At 38.5% G+C, this 17,177-nt stretch overlaps 1 protein-coding gene across 8 annotated transcripts in view; it reads right to left on the reverse strand.

Moving 5' to 3' along the window:
- Window positions 1-239: 239 nt before the first annotated feature.
- The window catches only part of BLVRA (biliverdin reductase A), a 34,810-nt gene continuing 17,872 nt past the window's right edge, over window positions 240-17,177 (reverse strand). For all 8 annotated transcript variants that reach the window (XM_063114257.1, XM_063114256.1, XM_063114255.1 and 5 more), the window contains 3 exons: window positions 7,193-7,300; window positions 5,063-5,234; window positions 240-604 (listed from right to left, as the gene is read on the reverse strand). In XM_063114257.1, the coding sequence (XP_062970327.1) occupies window positions 346-604; window positions 5,063-5,234; window positions 7,193-7,300 (539 nt within the window). In that variant the 3' untranslated portion in view covers window positions 240-345. The remainder of the gene's footprint in view (window positions 605-5,062; window positions 5,235-7,192; window positions 7,301-17,177) is intronic.

Genomic DNA, 17,177 nt, shown 5'->3' on the forward strand with positions numbered 1-17,177 from the left:
CGGTGGGGTTTAAACTCTAGTTCTGCTCTTTACTGTCTAGATGACTTCAAAAAAGATTTTCCAGTAACCAGTGAAAGCTGGCCTGGTAATACCCATCTCACAAGGTCGTTGGGGAGAGTAATTAAAATCAGGCATATAAAGCATTTAGCTCAGTGCAACCAAGGTTATTTCTTTCCTCACCCCCACCGCATAGTTCCCAACCCCAAATATCACCCCCAACACAGCTCGTCACAAGCTAATAATGTTTACCCAACATATTTAATTGTAAAAATAAAGATAAAGGTCAACTTTTCATAAAAACCAAACTTTGGTTCCATCCTGGAGGTGCCGCGCTGCTCCCTCCTCTTACTTCTGCAGACGGCAGCGTTTCTGGATTTCCTCTGCAAGCCCCAGGCAGTGCAGGATGCGTTTCTTCTCAGCAGCCAGTTCCTCCTCAGAGAACTGGCCCAAGAGTTTCTGGACAAATATATTTTGATCTTTCAGGAAAATGTTCTTATTGACTCCTACATTTGGCACATTCTCCAGGGACCCAGATTTGAAATGGAAGCTTAAATATCTGTTTCGTTTCATACCAGGCCCTTTCTCCTCAATCCATGACAGCGGGCTGCAAGGACAAAGGAAGCAGCGTTAGAGATTGCATGGGCACAGATGGGTGTGTGCTGGCACCCAGCCACCTTGTAGCAGGTCATTCTGCACCCATCTTCCCTGTGACTGTCACTCAGTGTGGTGGCTCAGGTGGCATCCCAATGCCTCCCAAAAGCCATGGGTGGTGACTGTGTTCCAACTTTTCTGCCAATGGTCCTTTATTTAAATTGTTACCAGGCAGGAGAATTCATTCAATAACTTGTGTGCACACTAGTTATTAAGACTTTTTACCCAGAGTCTCATGAATCCCTCTAGGGAGTCAGATATGGACTTCAGGCAATCGATGAGCCTGAGACTTTGTGACAACTCTTGTTTTGTTTATGCGCACATTTTTACAGTCCTTTCATCAGATTCTTGAGGAAGTCTCTTAACCCAAACACATGCCAGAAAATATCCATTACGGATTAACAAGACACCTCTGTCTATTTCAAATTCCCTCTTCATGTCAGCACTCATAAAAATCTAAACTCCAAACAGGATAGACTCCACTTCTCCAAAGTTTCTTCTTTCTCTGGGTTAATCATTTCTCTCTTTACAACAGGTAAGAGCTGTGATGGAAAACAGAGAAATGTTCTCCTAAGTACACTTTGACCTAAAGTAAGAAGCTTTACATACACACAGCATGTAAACCATAAAGCCATAAACAACTCTTGATTGTGCTTCTTTTGCTTCTTTTAAAATATTTTTATGATCCTATAAATTCTACTGTGATTATTTTTGTCTGTATATCATGTACAAGAGATAATAGTTTATTTAACATTTTATTGTTGCCAAATATTTAAGCTCTTTTCAATTTTTAAATTAATATACGCATCCTGCATTCAACATCTTCACATACATATACATATTTTTCTCTCCTTCTTAGAGAAAAGTCCTAGGAGGAGGATGACTTGGTGTTGGCTCTGGCTACTTCTCTTTGCTTCTCCTCCCCTTTCTTTTCTCACAGGGATGAGCCAGGGACAAGGACAAGGCAGTTTTGTTGGCCTGTTATGCTAAGTGATGGGACTTTCAGTGTGAGTAGGGATGGTGTTAAATCCTGAGCATACATCAGAGCATTCATAGGATTTCCTCTCCTCTCATTTGGCTGCAGTAGATTAGGCCTAGGGTGAGCAGGTTAAATCAGCAATGATAAAGGATGAGGGGAAGCCACCTTCATCCTTTTCTGTTATCTGCTTCTAGAGTGGTGGTTCATAACAAGGCTTAAGATTGGGTGTGGTATTGCAGGAAAGGACACAAGGTGTTGTAGGAAGCTCAGGGCTGCCACCAAACTGAGTAAAGAAGTCCTCTCCCTGGGCTAACCCAGCTTACCAAGGCCAACGCTGGAGTGTGGGGCGAATGCTTGAGAGGAAAAGATGTAGAGGACATTAAGGGGGAGCCAAACCATACCCATCCATACATGCAACAACATCAGGAGTGATGTTTACAGAATAACTTCCTCGTTTTGCAGCCCTGTCTGCTAAAAACTTGGAAAGTCATGCTGTTTCCTAAGGATGGGTTTAAGTGAGGACATCAGCAGTTGGCACTCTCCTGCCAACTGGGTGGAGTAAAGCTGAAGATAGTACCTGGTCCCCTCATGTTCTGGACTTGGACAGCACCCAGCTCCAGACATTCCAACAAAAACGCAAGGCTGAGTTCACAGACAGCTCCCCTGCACCTCCTCTCTGTGAAAACTTTCATTTGAAATGTTTGCTTTTACCACCCTGGGCACTGACTACCTGCAAAAGTGCTACTTGTTTCTCACCTTCTACAGGAAGTTGTCCAACTATAGCCATGCACCTGGTGCCAGTGTCTGCAAGCATGATAGAGCTGCTGATTTTCTAACAAGCCCTAAAGAAGGAACAGGCACTACTCCTACCAACTGGCTTCAACAGGAGAGTTAAAACTTGTACTTCTTTTATATACTTCATAACACTTGAGTTGAAAAATATTTCTAATGTCTATTTTTACAAAGTCTGAAAACTGCTGGAAGGCACATAGCTTGAGGTCTGGAGACAGGCTCCCTGAGTATGAATTCCACACAAGTACTTCTTAACTGTGTCTTTGGGCAAGTTTCTAACCTCCCTGAGCCTCAGTTTCCCAAGTGATAATAATACCTACTTCAGAAAGTTGATATACAGATTAAATGAGAAAGCCCTTATAAAAGGGCTAGGCCATGCCTGGCACATAGTAAGTATTCAATAAACATTAGCTAATACTAGTACTTGCACATCAAGGATTCAAGTGATGACCACTGCTCTACTCCCCTATGTCTTCTGAAGGTAGCTGTTACTTAAGGAATTCTGTCCCAAGACAGCTGACAGTGGCTCCTAATGATTAGTGGAGAGCCCTGGAAAGATGTCTACTTCTAGCTGAAATAAAATCTGGCCTGCAGACTGAGCTTAGCCTTGGCAGAGAGAGACAAGAAGCCTACGAATCCCAAAGCATTCTTCCAAGGCACAACCAGAAGCCTGGGCTGCGTCCTAGGATAAGACGGCTTTTCTTCACCACACACAGCATGCTGTACACAGGGCACATGAGCCACGCGGGGACAGCCTGCCACGAAGAACGGCAGAACGGCAACTTTTCCATGCTAGAAGGTATTAAGATGACTCACTAGCCCATAAATAAAAAATGCATATTCAGGTCAGATAAAGAATCCAGGATACAGGAGATAAATTAGTAAATTAAGTAAAAGTAAGGTGACCAAGCCATCAACTAAAACTTTTTGATTATGATTGAAATTTTAAGAAATGAATATTACAAACTCTATCAAAAATGTAGTCTAACTTCATCTAAAAAATTAATTCCCGTGGCAAGTTTTAAAAGCTTACAATATAGCCTGCAAACATTCCAGAATGTGAAGACAAAGAATTTTAATGCAACATATGCCCTGCTTTATTTTGACACTGGAAAAAATTTAAATTTGAGATAATACAGTCTTATCCATCTAAGAAAATTTCTCATGTCCTTCCAAATAACATGAAGTCTTGGAGTTTGACAAAATGCAAAATGTCAGGATGCCTCATACACCTCAATTTCCTCATCAGTAAAAATAAGTAATGATAATAAATATACACTTTTACATATGTCTCTGTGGTGACGTGAGATTAAAAATGCAATCTGTGGGGCTGGCCAGGTAGCTCAGTTGGTTACAGCGTGGTGTTGATAATATCAAGGTCCAGGGTTCGATCCCTATACCAGCCAGCCACCAAAAAAAGAAATAAAAATAAAAATGCAATCTGTGAAGCAGAAAATACCGTATATATTTAAGAAGTTATTATACAGCATTTGTCATCTGTCCAACCCCTCATCTGATGTTTACCTCCCCTGTGCAAAACCGAGAGGCAGCCTCTGCTTTCCCTACATTGTTTACTGTCTTACTCTGACTCAAACTTCAAGACTGAGCATGGCACCCCCTCCACTGAGAAGCATGATCTAACACCTCAGGTTTCCCTTCCCTGTGCTCCTGTGGCACCTTCAGCTCTGCCTGCAGGAGACTGCAAGTGTCTGTGGATAGGTCTGACCATGGCTGCAATCCTAACAGTCACACAGCTGACATCAGAGCTGGGGCCACCACTGCCAATTGCTCCACGGGCAGCACGTCCAAACTCTGCATGATTTGCCTTCATCTGCTAGGCCCCTGCTTTCTCCTAGCAAAGAAAAAACTCCTGGAAATGAACATAGTTCAGGCTTCATTCAGGGACTCAAATACTGTTTTCTTCAATACCCAGTGGTCTGTTTGTTTTACTATCAGGAGACCTACCTACCTGGAAACACATATAGCAGCACTCTGAAATCCTTACCGTTCTAAGTATTTTACACGATCCAAATGCTTTTTAAGGAAAACTATGAATGTGCTTTTGTTAAAAAAAGACTTGGTATGAGAAATAAAGAGAACATTTTAGGAACAGTGTGACAATACAATGTGATGATAAAGCTAACAAGCAGAATCTTAAATTCTGTTGACACTGAGGGGTGTGTATGTGGACATGTGATAAGCAAGTAGAGTGCAATGTAAATAGTAGAATCCAGGTAGCAGGTGCGTGTGTTCACTACAAAATTCTTCAAACTTCACCATATGTCTGAAAACTTTCATAATAGAACATTGGAAAAGATTCAGGTCATAGAAGTAACTTAGTTCCTACTACTAAACCTGGTATGAATTACTTGCATGACTTGGGCAACCTGCTCAAATTCTGTAAGCCTCTATTTACTTACTGTAAATGGGATGATCTTTGTCTTCTCTACCTCACAGGGCTGCTAAGAGGATGAGATGAGGCAATGTAAGTGAAATCTCAGTGCTTTGTCTGCAAAAGCACACCATCCTTCTGGAGCTGGGAGCCAGGGTCTAGCCCCTTGGGGATCCCTCTGGATTCACCCTTCTGAACCCATGAAGATGTCCTTAAGTTTCCTTCTCCTCATAGTTCTCACAACTTACCATTTGTTCTCTGTTTCCAGGCACACAGTCATCTTCATATACTGATCTTCCTTTCGCTCTTCCAAAGTGGCAGACACAAGAGAAAGCTCCCCAAAGAGGGAGACCAGCCAGGTCAGGCGAGAGATGCCGCTGAAGGAGGGGAAGCCAAACCGCTCTTCTTCCAATGGCCCAGCTGCAGGGAATCACACACACGTGGGAACTGGGAACGAGGCACTGCCGGGTGGAGAGCAGGACCCAGGGGGTGATGTGGGAGTGAGAAGATGTGGCCCAGTGATCAGGACAACGAGACCTCGCCATACATGGTGGGTGTGCAAGATGACTAATAACACTAATGAAAACTCAGGTGGCTAAATTTAAACTCTTCCATAAAAGCATCTCCCTTTTTTTCTTGCTTATTAAATTCAGTTTTGTTAGTAAAATAAAACAGTCTACTAGAAACAACAGTCAATCCAGCCAAACAGGATAATAAAAAACATTTAAGGCTTCTAATATATAGATCTATGTACACATACCTAGAGATACACACACACACACATGAGTATACATGCATAAATATCTTCTTCAATTAGTGATTTAAAGTAGTCTGGTAAAAGTAGAAGAATCATGGTATTTTAGCCCCTCACGCCTGTATTCTTACAAACACCATATGTGTAAACGGCAATAGGGTGAAGGCATCTGGATAACTATGAAGAAAATAGTAATACCTTTAAGCTACTCCAAAATCAAGAAAATCGATGCAGTATTAAATGTTATATTACTGTCCCCAATCTTGTGAACAAAAAAAGTTTACTCAAAAGAGTATCTGTCTGAGAAATCTGGTTGAGAAACTGTTCCCTTCTGCCCCCAATCCAAATTTTAAACGTAATCTAAATTTAAAAGATTTCTTAACTGATACATTACAATGCAAATGTTTCTTATGACTTTGATATTCACTTAATCCATAATTAACAATAAGCATGCTCTAAAAAAATTAATAAGTTATAAATAAAAGCAAACAAAAATTAGAAGTTTCATATACAACATGGTTTGAAATCACTAGCACCTAACTATCAAACTGACGAAAGGAAGAAGACACCCTCTGGGCTGGTTACCATCTGCTCTAGTTCTTTAGACAAGAGTACTGAGCAGCCATCAAAAGTTCAAGCCACATGGTCAGAGACCTGAGCTCAGATCTGTCTCTGTCACAAGACTGTCAACTTTGTGAAGTCGCTCTCTGAGCTTCAGTTTCTTTACCTGTATAAAGGGGGTAATAAATACCCACTTTACAGGACTGTGATATGTATGAATCAACGTGAGATAATGCATGTCACATACTTACCACAGTTCCTTGTATGAATTAATGACTATTACTATTTGTTGCCACAACTCACATTACATCATCATTTACAAGGACGAAGATGAATTTTGAAATGAGGGTCTACTGTATTTTCTGGAAACTCATGAAGAGATGAGTGGTTTTACCATTCAACAATGCCAGGCCATGTCAGGTTCTCCTTTCTGTACTGAGAGCCCTCAGGAAAGTTGGCCCCGACACTCCAGGGTATAACTAGATAAGGAGTCCGTTCGAAGATGACTGCCAGAGCAGGAGGCTCCAGCACGCTCATTTCCCATTGCTAATGAAGCTGCTCAAAGAATGACCACAGAGTAAATAGCCAAACATATGGTGGACCAAATGTTGTACTTGTAGCCAACGTCCTTGTAACTTGCTGGAGGAGGAAAGGAGCTATGCGTATTCAATTTGCTCTGCAAAGAGAATTATAAAAACGTACTTCTCTCCGAGCACCCATCTCCCAGTCCTTTTCAAATAGTTTTCATGTACTACCTCCAGTAGAAAAATATTATCTCCAGCTAGTTAAGATTTCATGAGAGAAAATCCTGCCTAACAGAGTGGTTCAGAAGCATAAACATGCTTGAGATTTCTAACACACTATCTACCTAAGGCCCACCAAGCAATTAAATCTCATTTGAGAAAAGAATAAAAATAGATATTTTGATTGTTCATGGAAGTATGTGAAAATTAAACTGAACTGGCCCTGACTCAAATGAATCTAGGCTCACACCTGGAGAGCTAGGAAAGACTCCACCAGCCTTCTGACCTCCCCTGTGGCCTGTGACCTGCCTAAAACTGACCTGTGAAGAGAAGTGACCCTTTCAGCAGATCTTTCCCCACCACTTCTTTTTTCAGGAACACAAATTCCTCCATCAAGAGTTCAACATGCTCCTCATGCAAGATTTTTCCTGTCATGACAAAAATGGAATAAAAACAGGCATTCATTATCAATTGTGTACAATTGCTGACCCTGGAGTCTATCTTTGTTTTCCTCCCACACAGGACACACAGTACTCAGAACCACCCCAGGCACACGCCACGACACCCTTACTGCTGCCAGTTCTAAGCTTACAACAGAAATGAAAATCTAAGAAAGCAGGATGGTATCCCCTGTCCCCACAGGCAAGATAAGATCAGGGAAGTGTGTGAGTGCTGGCTTCTGTCCTAAACAGAAGGGGCAATGCAGCATAAAACTCTAAGAAACACGGAGCAGAAAAGAGACCACGAGGACTGGAGGAGGAGGCTAAAATTATTCTTCAATCAAAGAACTGGAAGAACCAGATAGATTGTTTAAATGATCTAGTTTGGGGAGGACAAAGTCTTAATATCCATAACTAAAATTCTGAATTCTAAAACAAAGCTGTTAAACAACGTTTGCTCTGGTGGCTTTTTCATATCTAGGCCAGAAGCTTCATAAAATATCAAAACTATTTTGTAATTAAGTACTAAATGTGGTTTTGATCTACAGTTTCACTGAAACAGACAGAAATCTGGGCCACTGGGAGATGCTCCTGGGACGTCAGCCTTTGTTCACCCAGCTTCACGCTGAACACTGCCAAACGTTCGAAGCTTGCTCTGCACTTTGTGAGTGAGCAGGCATGTGGCCTGAGTTTCCAGATTGAGATTCCTCTCACTCACTCTGAGCACATGAATACGGCAAAGGGAGCTTCTTGCAGTAAGTGGAAGCTTCCAGCACAGAATGGTCTGCGATAAGTAGACGCTTCTCTCCTTGGAGGTAATTTCATCTACATCTCTGAGGGGATTCTGGGCATCTGGGAATCTGGACCATGTCTGGGAGCATGTTGTGTTCTCTCTAGCACTATGTAACAGTCTCTGTATTTCCAAATCCAGGGTTATTAAAGAAATTTTTACCTTCCAACTGCATCTTTGGTTGTTTTTCTATCATTCGCTCAATGCTCTATTGCAATAAACACATGTGGTAACCATAGTACCTAGACACATGCACACATACGTTCATATACATATATTTGTAGATCTGTTCACTGAAAGGGCCTAAAAGCAGAGATACCCCAAAGTGATAAGCACACCTAGTACCCAAATCTAGGCAACCAAAATAGCATCAGCCATTGGAGAAATGACTAATTCCAAGGCTGAGGCAGAGAAAGTACAAGATGAGCCTAAACCATTTTGTGCCAGAAAGCAAGTACGCAAAGAATAATGTAAACATAACAAAATGGCAAGGGAGCCAGCATGAAGAGGTCCTCACTGACCAAATCTATAATAACTTGAACTTCAAAATAAACAATGAAAGTAATAGATTATAATGCACTGATTTAAAAAAAGCCATGAGTCCATACCAACATAATAAATAAATAATCACAAAGTGTGATGAAAATGGATATTTTCCTAGTTTCAAACTACCTCTCCACAAAGTAATTATTAATTGCAAAGGGGAAAAAATTAACTTTCAGTGGAGAAGCTGGCAGCCACCACCTTAAACAAGTGATATCATTAGTGATGGGACGAAGTGAAAATGGCCACCACCTGATTATGCAGCATGAAAAACACAGCATTACTTCTACAATATTTCTGTGAAAGATGCATACCCCAAATCTACTCATGAAAAACATCAGATAAACTCAAATTTAGGGACATTCTACAAAATAACTATCCAATAATCTTCATATTGTCAAAGAAAGATTGAGAAACTATCCAGAGTGAAGAACACTACAAGCGATATGACAACTGAAGACGACGTGTGATTCTGAACTAAATCATTTTGCTATAAAGCACATTATGGAGACAACTGGTGAAATGTGAATAGGGTCTGAGAATTAGGTCATAACAATGTATCAATGTTAATTTCCAGATTTTGATGGTGATACGTGGTTATATAGGAGAATGTTTTCACTCATAAAAAATACACATAGAAGTATTTGTGGATCACATTGGCAAGTTACTTTCAAAGGACTCAAGAAAAAATAGTTCTTTGTACTGTATTTACAACTTCTCTGTATAAGTTTAAGGTTATTTCAAAATAAAGTCCAAAAAAATAAACAAACAGTTATCATGACAAAAATATGACAGCAAGCCAGAAACATCCATTATGGATTATGAAACAAGAGACAACTTCCTAGGCAGAAATAAAAAGGCAACTTATAATTAATGAATTAAAATGCTCAGCTCATTTGTTTTCCCCAAATATATTTTGGCAGTTTTCTGACATAAGCAGTATATGTTATAAAATTCACAAGGAAACATAATTTTGTTCACCTTTCAACTTAAGGGTTTTTTAAAGTCATAAGAATAATAAATGAGTATTTTTCAGTTTGGTGGGAAAACCAGAAATAAAATCAACTGTGATCCCACTTACCAGAAAAAAACCACTGCTAACATATTGGTATATTTCCTTCCAGCTATTCTACTATGAATCCTTTATCACGGTTGTAGTCATATGACAGATACAAAATTATACTTATTTTTATTGTTTAAAGTACAATTAAATCTTGTCACTGTAGAACATTTAGAAAGTTTGTGGACAAGTATAAATCACCCAGAACTTATAAGACATTTTTGTTATCCCAGAAATTTCCCTAGTGCCCCTTTCCTGTCAGACTTTCTGCCCCCCTCAGTGACACAGATCACCACTTAACAAATCTGTCTTTATATCATCTCTCAGGAAGGATCTGAGACCATTCTTGTATTGCTTAAACATCAATATAAACATCATATTCACATATATGCAGGGGGAAAAATGCAAATGAAATCAAATATTAACAGTGATTAACTGGCAGAATTAAGGGTGAAAAATACAGAAAAATACAAAAAAAAAAAACTATCCAGAATGCCACTACCAAGAAATAACCACTATTAAACAAATTGTACACCTGTACTTGTTTAAAAATAATACTACACATAGTTTTGTAAGATATATTTTGTATTTAGCCTTGTATAATGTACCTTTGATTAAGTCAATAAGAATCTTCATGATTTTTAGAACCTGAATAATATTCTATCAGTTGAATACACTGTAATTAACATTAACCATTCAGTTACTAATGGACACCAAAATTGTTTACCATTTTTTGCTCTTATAAATAATGTTGGTATAAACACTTCTGTATAAAAACCTTTTTACATATTTCTATAAAATGAGGTTTACAAAAGATCTAAATTTCTAAGGTTCTTTTACACATATTTTGACTCCCAAAATTGTTTAGTTAATGGTGTTGCACTTACAGCCTTCTAATTACTGTGCACCAGCATTCCATTTTAGGTAAAATCCTACCTCTTTGACTATGACTGCCCTCACTCTTCTAACTTTGTTTTATTGTTAAATTGTACTTAAAAAAAAAAAAACATAAAATTTACCATATTAACCATTTTTACACATACCATTCAGTAATGTTAACTATATTCACATTGTTGTGAAACAGATCTCTAAACCCTTTTTATCTAGCAAAACTGAAACTCACTGCCATTGAACAAGTCTCCATTCCCCCCATCCTCCACCCCCTAGCAACCACCATTCTAATCTCTGTTTCTGTGACTTTGACTACTTTAGATACCTCATACAAGTGGAATCATACAGTATTGTCTTTTTTGTAACTGGGGTATTTCACTTTGCATAATGTGCTCAAGGTTCACTCATGTTGTTGCGTGTGACAGATGTCCTTTTTTAAGGCTAATATTCCATTGAACGTACATACCACATTTTCTTTATCCTTTCATCCACTGATTGACATTTGAGTTGCTTCCACTTCTTGGCACTGTGGATGCTATGAAGATCCTGCTTTCAATTCTTTCTGATATACACCCAGTGTATTAGTCTGTTTCTGTTGCTTATAACAACACTTCACACTGGGTGATTAATAAGAAAACAAAATGTATTTCTTACACTTCAGAGGCTGGGGAGTCCCCAGCGCATGGGCAAACCTAGTGAAGCCTTCTTCAACATGGGGTGTCGCATGGCAAGAATGGACTGAGCAAGAGGGAGCAAAGCTCCTCAATCAACTCTCTTTATAAAGCCACCAGAACCACACCCATTAAACCATCAATGGATCCAATCACAAGGGTACAGTTGTCACAATCCAATCACTTCCTGAAGTCCCCATCTTTCAATTACCATCATAGGATTCCCCACCCTCTTAACACTGTTACAATGGAGATTAAGTTTCCAATACATGAATTTGGGGGCCACATTTAACCTGTAGCATCCAGGTAATTCTATTTTTAATTTTTGAAGGGGGAACGCTCCTATACTGTTGGTGGGACTGTAAGTTGGTGCAGCCATTAAGGAAAATGGTATAGAGATTTCTCAAACAACTTCAGACAGAACTACCATATGATCCAGTAATTCCACTCCTGGGGATATTCCCAAAGGAATGGAAATCATCATGTCAAAGGAATATCTGCACCCCCATGTTTATCACAGCTCTATCTACAATATCCAGGAGTTGGAACCAACCTAACAGACCACCATCAGACAACTGGATAAGGAAAATGTGGTATATATATACAGTGGAATACTATCCTGCCATGAAAAGAGAATGAAATACTGCCATCTGCAGCAACGTGGATAAACTTAGAGAAAATCATGTTAAGTGAAATAAGCCAGGCACAGAAAGAGAAATACCACATGTCCCCACTCATAGTGGGAGCTAAAAAATAAACAAATAAGAAAAAGAAAGATACAACAATCATAATAATATGTTGAAAATTCAAAAGAGAACAGAACTGAGGTTACCAGAGGTGGGAAAGGGGAAGTGGAACAAGGGAGGAATTTGTAAAGGGCCACTAAAAACGATTACATTGTATAATGTTCAATATACTAATCATCACATATTGTACACAGGTAATGATATTCAACTCTGTACCCCACAGATATGTATAATCAACTGTTAATAAAATAAATAAAATAAAATACATTTTTTTGAGGAACCTCCATACTGTTTCCCATGGCAGCTGCATCATTTTATATTCCCACTAACAGTGCACAAGGGTTCTAATTTCTCCATACTTTTCTCAATGCTTTTTCCTGATGTTTTTTGATAGTGGCAATCCTAATGGGTGTGAGTGATATCTCATTGTGGTTTTGATTTGTATTTCCATAATGATTAGTGATGTTGAGCACTTTTTCATATGCTTGTTTGCCATTTGTTTATGATCTTTGGAGAAATGTCTATTCAAGTTCTTTGTCCATTTTTTAATCAGCATGTTTGGTTGGCTTGTTGATGAACTGTAGAATTCTTTTAGATATTCTGGATAATAACCTCTCATCAAAGATAGGATTTGCAAATATCTTCACCCATTCCATAGGTTGCTTTTTCACTCTGTTGATTGTTTCTTTGATGCATAGAAGTTTTTAAGTCTGATGTAGTCCATCTATTTTTGCTTTTCTTGTCATACCCGAGAGATTACTGCCAAATCTGTTTTCATGGAGCTTTCCCCACTATGTTTTCTTCTAAGAATATTACAGTTTTAGGTCTTAAGATTAGGTCTTTAATCCATTGGAGTTAATTTTTGTATATAGTGTAACTTCATTCTTTTGATATAGATATTCAGTTTTCCCAGCACCATTTGATCAAGACACTGTCTGCTTAAATATTTGGTAGAATTCTCTAGTGAAGCCATCTGGTCCTAGGCTTTTCTTTGTTGGGAGCTCTTTGATTACTGATTCAATCTCCTTACTAATTATAGATCTGTTCAGATATCTATTTCTTCATGATTCAAAATTAGTTAAATTGTGTGCTACTAGGAATTTATCCATTTCTTCTTGGTTATCCAGGTATTGTAGTAATTGCTCATAGTCTCTTATAATACTTTTTATTTCTGTGGAATCTGTCTTCTCTTTCATTTTTGATTTTAGTTATTTGAGTTTTCTTTCTTTTCTTCTTAATCTGCTAAGGTTTGGTCTGTTTTGCTGATTTAAAGAAAAAACAGGCCTTTTTATTCTCTATTTCATTTATCTCTGCTCTAATCTTTATTTCCTTCCATCTGCTAACTTTGGATTTAGTTTGCTTGCTCTTCTTTTTCTAGTTCCTTGAGGTATAAAGATAGGTTGTTGATTTGACATCTTTCTTCTCATTTAATGTAAGCATTTACCTTTATGAACTTCCCTCATAGAACTGCTTTTGCTACATCTCAAAAGTTTTGATATGTTGTATTTTCATTTTCATCTGTCTCAAGATATTTCTAATTCCCCTTGTGATTTCTTCTTTGACCCACTGGTTGTTTAATGGTGTTTAATTTTCACATATTTGTGAATTTTTCAGTTTTTCTTCTGCTACTGATTTCTAGTTTCATTCAATTATGCCTGGAAAAAATACTTAGTATGACTTCAATCTTCTTAACTTTGTTAAGACATTGTGGCCTACATGTGGTCTATCCTGGAGAATGTTCTATCATGCCTAAGGAGAATGTGTATTCTGCTATTGTTGGATGGAGTGCTCTGTGTACATCTCTCACGTCCCATTCATCTGCAGTTGTTCAAGTAATCTGTCTCCATATTGACCTTCTGTCTGGTTGTTCTATCCATTATAGAAAGTGGGGTACTGATGTCTCCTACTATTATTGTGTTGCTTTCCTTTCAGTTCTGTCAATGTCTATTTCATATATTCAGGAGCTCTGATGTTAGATGAACTGACCCTTTTATCATTATTTAATGTCCTTCATCTCTTGTGACAATTTTTCACGTAAAGTCTATTTTGTCTGATATAAGTACTACCACTTCTGCTCTCTTTTGGTTACATTTGCATGCAATATCTTTTCCCATCCTTTCATTTTAAGTCTATGGTGTCCTCCTTACATCTAAAGTGAGTTTCCTGTGGACAGCATATACTTGGATCTTGTTTTTTAATCCATTCAGCCATTCTATAGAAGTCTATGTATTTTGAGCTCAATCCATTTACATTTAAATTAATTACTGGTAGAACTTACTAATGCCATTTTGTTACTTGTTTTCTGTATATCTTGTATCTATTTTGTCTCTTTTCTTCTCTTATTGCCATTGTGTTTCACAGATTTTTGTGTGGTGGTCAGGCTTTGATTCCTCTATTATTTCCTTCTGTGTATGTTTATAGGAATTTTCTTTGCAGCTACTGTGAGGATTCCATAAAACATCATAAAGTTACCACTATCTACTTTAAACTGATAACAACTGATAACTGATAATACAATCTATTTTTAATTTCAATCTCACACAAAAATTCTACTCCTTTACATCTGACCCCTCATTTTGTTATTGATGTTACAAATTACATCTTTTTATACTGTATAGTAACATAGATTTATAGTTATTTTTGTTTTTGTCTTTTAAATTGTATACCAAAAAGTGATTTACACATCAACATTAGAATACTACATAAGTCTGTATTTGTCTATATATTTACCTATAACAGAAAGCAATATATTTTTGTATTTGTCTAATGTCTTTTCATTACAACTAGAAGGATTTCCTTTAGCATTTCCTGCAGGTCTGGTGTGATTAATTCCCTCAGCATTTGTCTGTCAAGGAAAACCTTAATTTCTCCTTCACTTTTCAAGGACCACTTCGCTGGATATAGTACTCTTGGTTGGCAGTTTTTTTCCTTTGGGCACTTTGAATATATCATCCTACTGCCTTCTGGTATGCATGGTTTCTGCTGAAAAATACACTGATAATCTTACAGGAGGCTCCTTTCTACAAAAGAAGTCATGTTTTTCTTGCTGCTATCAAGATTCTGTCTTTGGGCCGACCCCCTGGCTCACTTGGGAGAGTGTGGTGCTGGAAGCGCAGTGGCACTCCAGCGCCAAGGCTGCTGGTTCGGATCCTATGTAGGGATGGCCAGTGCGCTCACTGGCTGAGCGCGGTGCGGGCGACACCAAGCCAAGGGTTACGATTCCCTCACTGGTCTCACACACACACACACACACACACACACACACACACACCACACACACACACACACACACACACACACACACACACACAGATTCTGTCTTTGATATGTTAATTACCCTGACGTAATCATCACACATTGTATATGTGTACTGAAATATAACTCTGTACCCTATAAATATATACAATCAATGTGTCTCAATAAAAAAAAAATTTAAATTCTTTGTGACTTTTGATAGAGTGATTATAATGTGTCTTGATGTGGGTCTCCTTGGGTTTATCCTAGTTCAAATTCATTGAGCTTCCTGAATTTGCATGTCCATTTCCTTCCTCCAATTTGGGACATTTTCAGCTACTATTTCTTTAAATAAGCTCTCTGGCCTTTCCTCTCTCTTCTCCTCCTCCTGGGAGTTCCAAACGCATATGGTGATCTGCTTGATGGTGCCCGATAAGTCCCTTGGACTCTCTTCATTTCCTTCATTCTTTTTTTTTTTTTTCCTCAGACTCACAAAGACCTGTCTTCAAGTTGCTGATTCTTTCTTCTATTGATCAAATCTACAGTCAAACTTCTCTACTGAATTTTTCAATTCATTTTTTGTATTTCCAGCTCCAGAATTTGTTTGGTTCTTTTTCAAATTTTACATATCTTTGTTGAAGTTATTTTCTTCATACATCATTTTCCTGATTTCATTTAGTTGTCTGTGTTCTCTTTTAGCTGACTGAGCATCTTTTAGATAGTTATTTTACATTCTTTGTCAGCTAATTCATAGATCTCCAGTTCTTTAGGTAGGGCTGGTTTCTGGAGATTTACTTTCATACTCTGATTAGGCCACACTGCTCTGCTCCTTTGTATGCCTTGTAAGACAATCTGTTGAGATTTGGACATTTGGAAAAACAGCTATTTCTCTCATTCTTGATGAACTGGATTCACACAGTGGAAGACCTTCATGAATTAACCTGACTAGAGATTCTAGGGGCCTCTGAAACTTTTTCTGGGGATGCACCTTCCCTGGGTTATGAGTGTAATTTCCCAGTTAAAGAGGTATGCCACCATTCTTAAAGCCCTGCACTCTCTTGCCCCACTCACATTTGTCTGAAGTACTGCATTCTCTTTGGTGCTGTAACAAGCCACTGTGCTCATCTTTGTTTTCAGAGGCCCCCAACCTGGCACCCAAAGTATGCTGCCATTCTGCTGACCTCTGAGTCAGGTGAGACAGAAACCGGTCCCTCAGGAAGCTCCCTGAAAAGCCAGAACATTGGATGCATGTTCCACTTTTCCCTTCCCCTCCCAAGGGAGGTCAGGGGTTAGGAGTTTTCTCCCAATCGCTCCATATTGTACTGGGGAGAGGAAGGGGCTATGGCGGGTTAATGCAACAAATTTCCATACCCACTCTGATGTGGCTATGGCTCTTCTTGGCTTTTGCTTACCTATCACGTTGCGACCTCTTAAATCATTTCCAGAATTCTCAAAAAGGCCATTTGGTCCATATAGTGTTAAGTCGTGTATATGGGGAAATAAGGGCCTTGGAATTCTTATTCTGCCATCTTGCTGACCTCACTCCCAAATCATCTGTAACTTTTGCCACGCAAACCAATATAACATTTAGGTATGACAAGATGAATAAGATTATTACTTCAAGGGCTACATGTAAATACCTTTTCAATTCACTTTCTGCAGATAAGTTAATACTACTAGCTGTAAACATTTGTCAATATAAGCTCATCAAGGACAAGGGCTCTCTTTTTGTGTCCCTAGTACCAAGTACAATATCTCGTGCATAATCATAACTATCTTATAAAATCTGCTCAATTAATGTTCTGGAATGAGTAATGAATACATTCCTAATGAACAAAGGCAACTTGTATTGTTAAGGGCATTTTTCCTTTTTGTAAATCATTCAAGATATGTACATATCCACCCAGATTCTGCTTAAGGGACTAATACC

This window comes from Cynocephalus volans, chromosome 11 (assembly GCF_027409185.1).
Source record: "Cynocephalus volans isolate mCynVol1 chromosome 11, mCynVol1.pri, whole genome shotgun sequence".
NCBI classification, from domain to species: domain Eukaryota; kingdom Metazoa; phylum Chordata; class Mammalia; order Dermoptera; family Cynocephalidae; genus Cynocephalus; species Cynocephalus volans.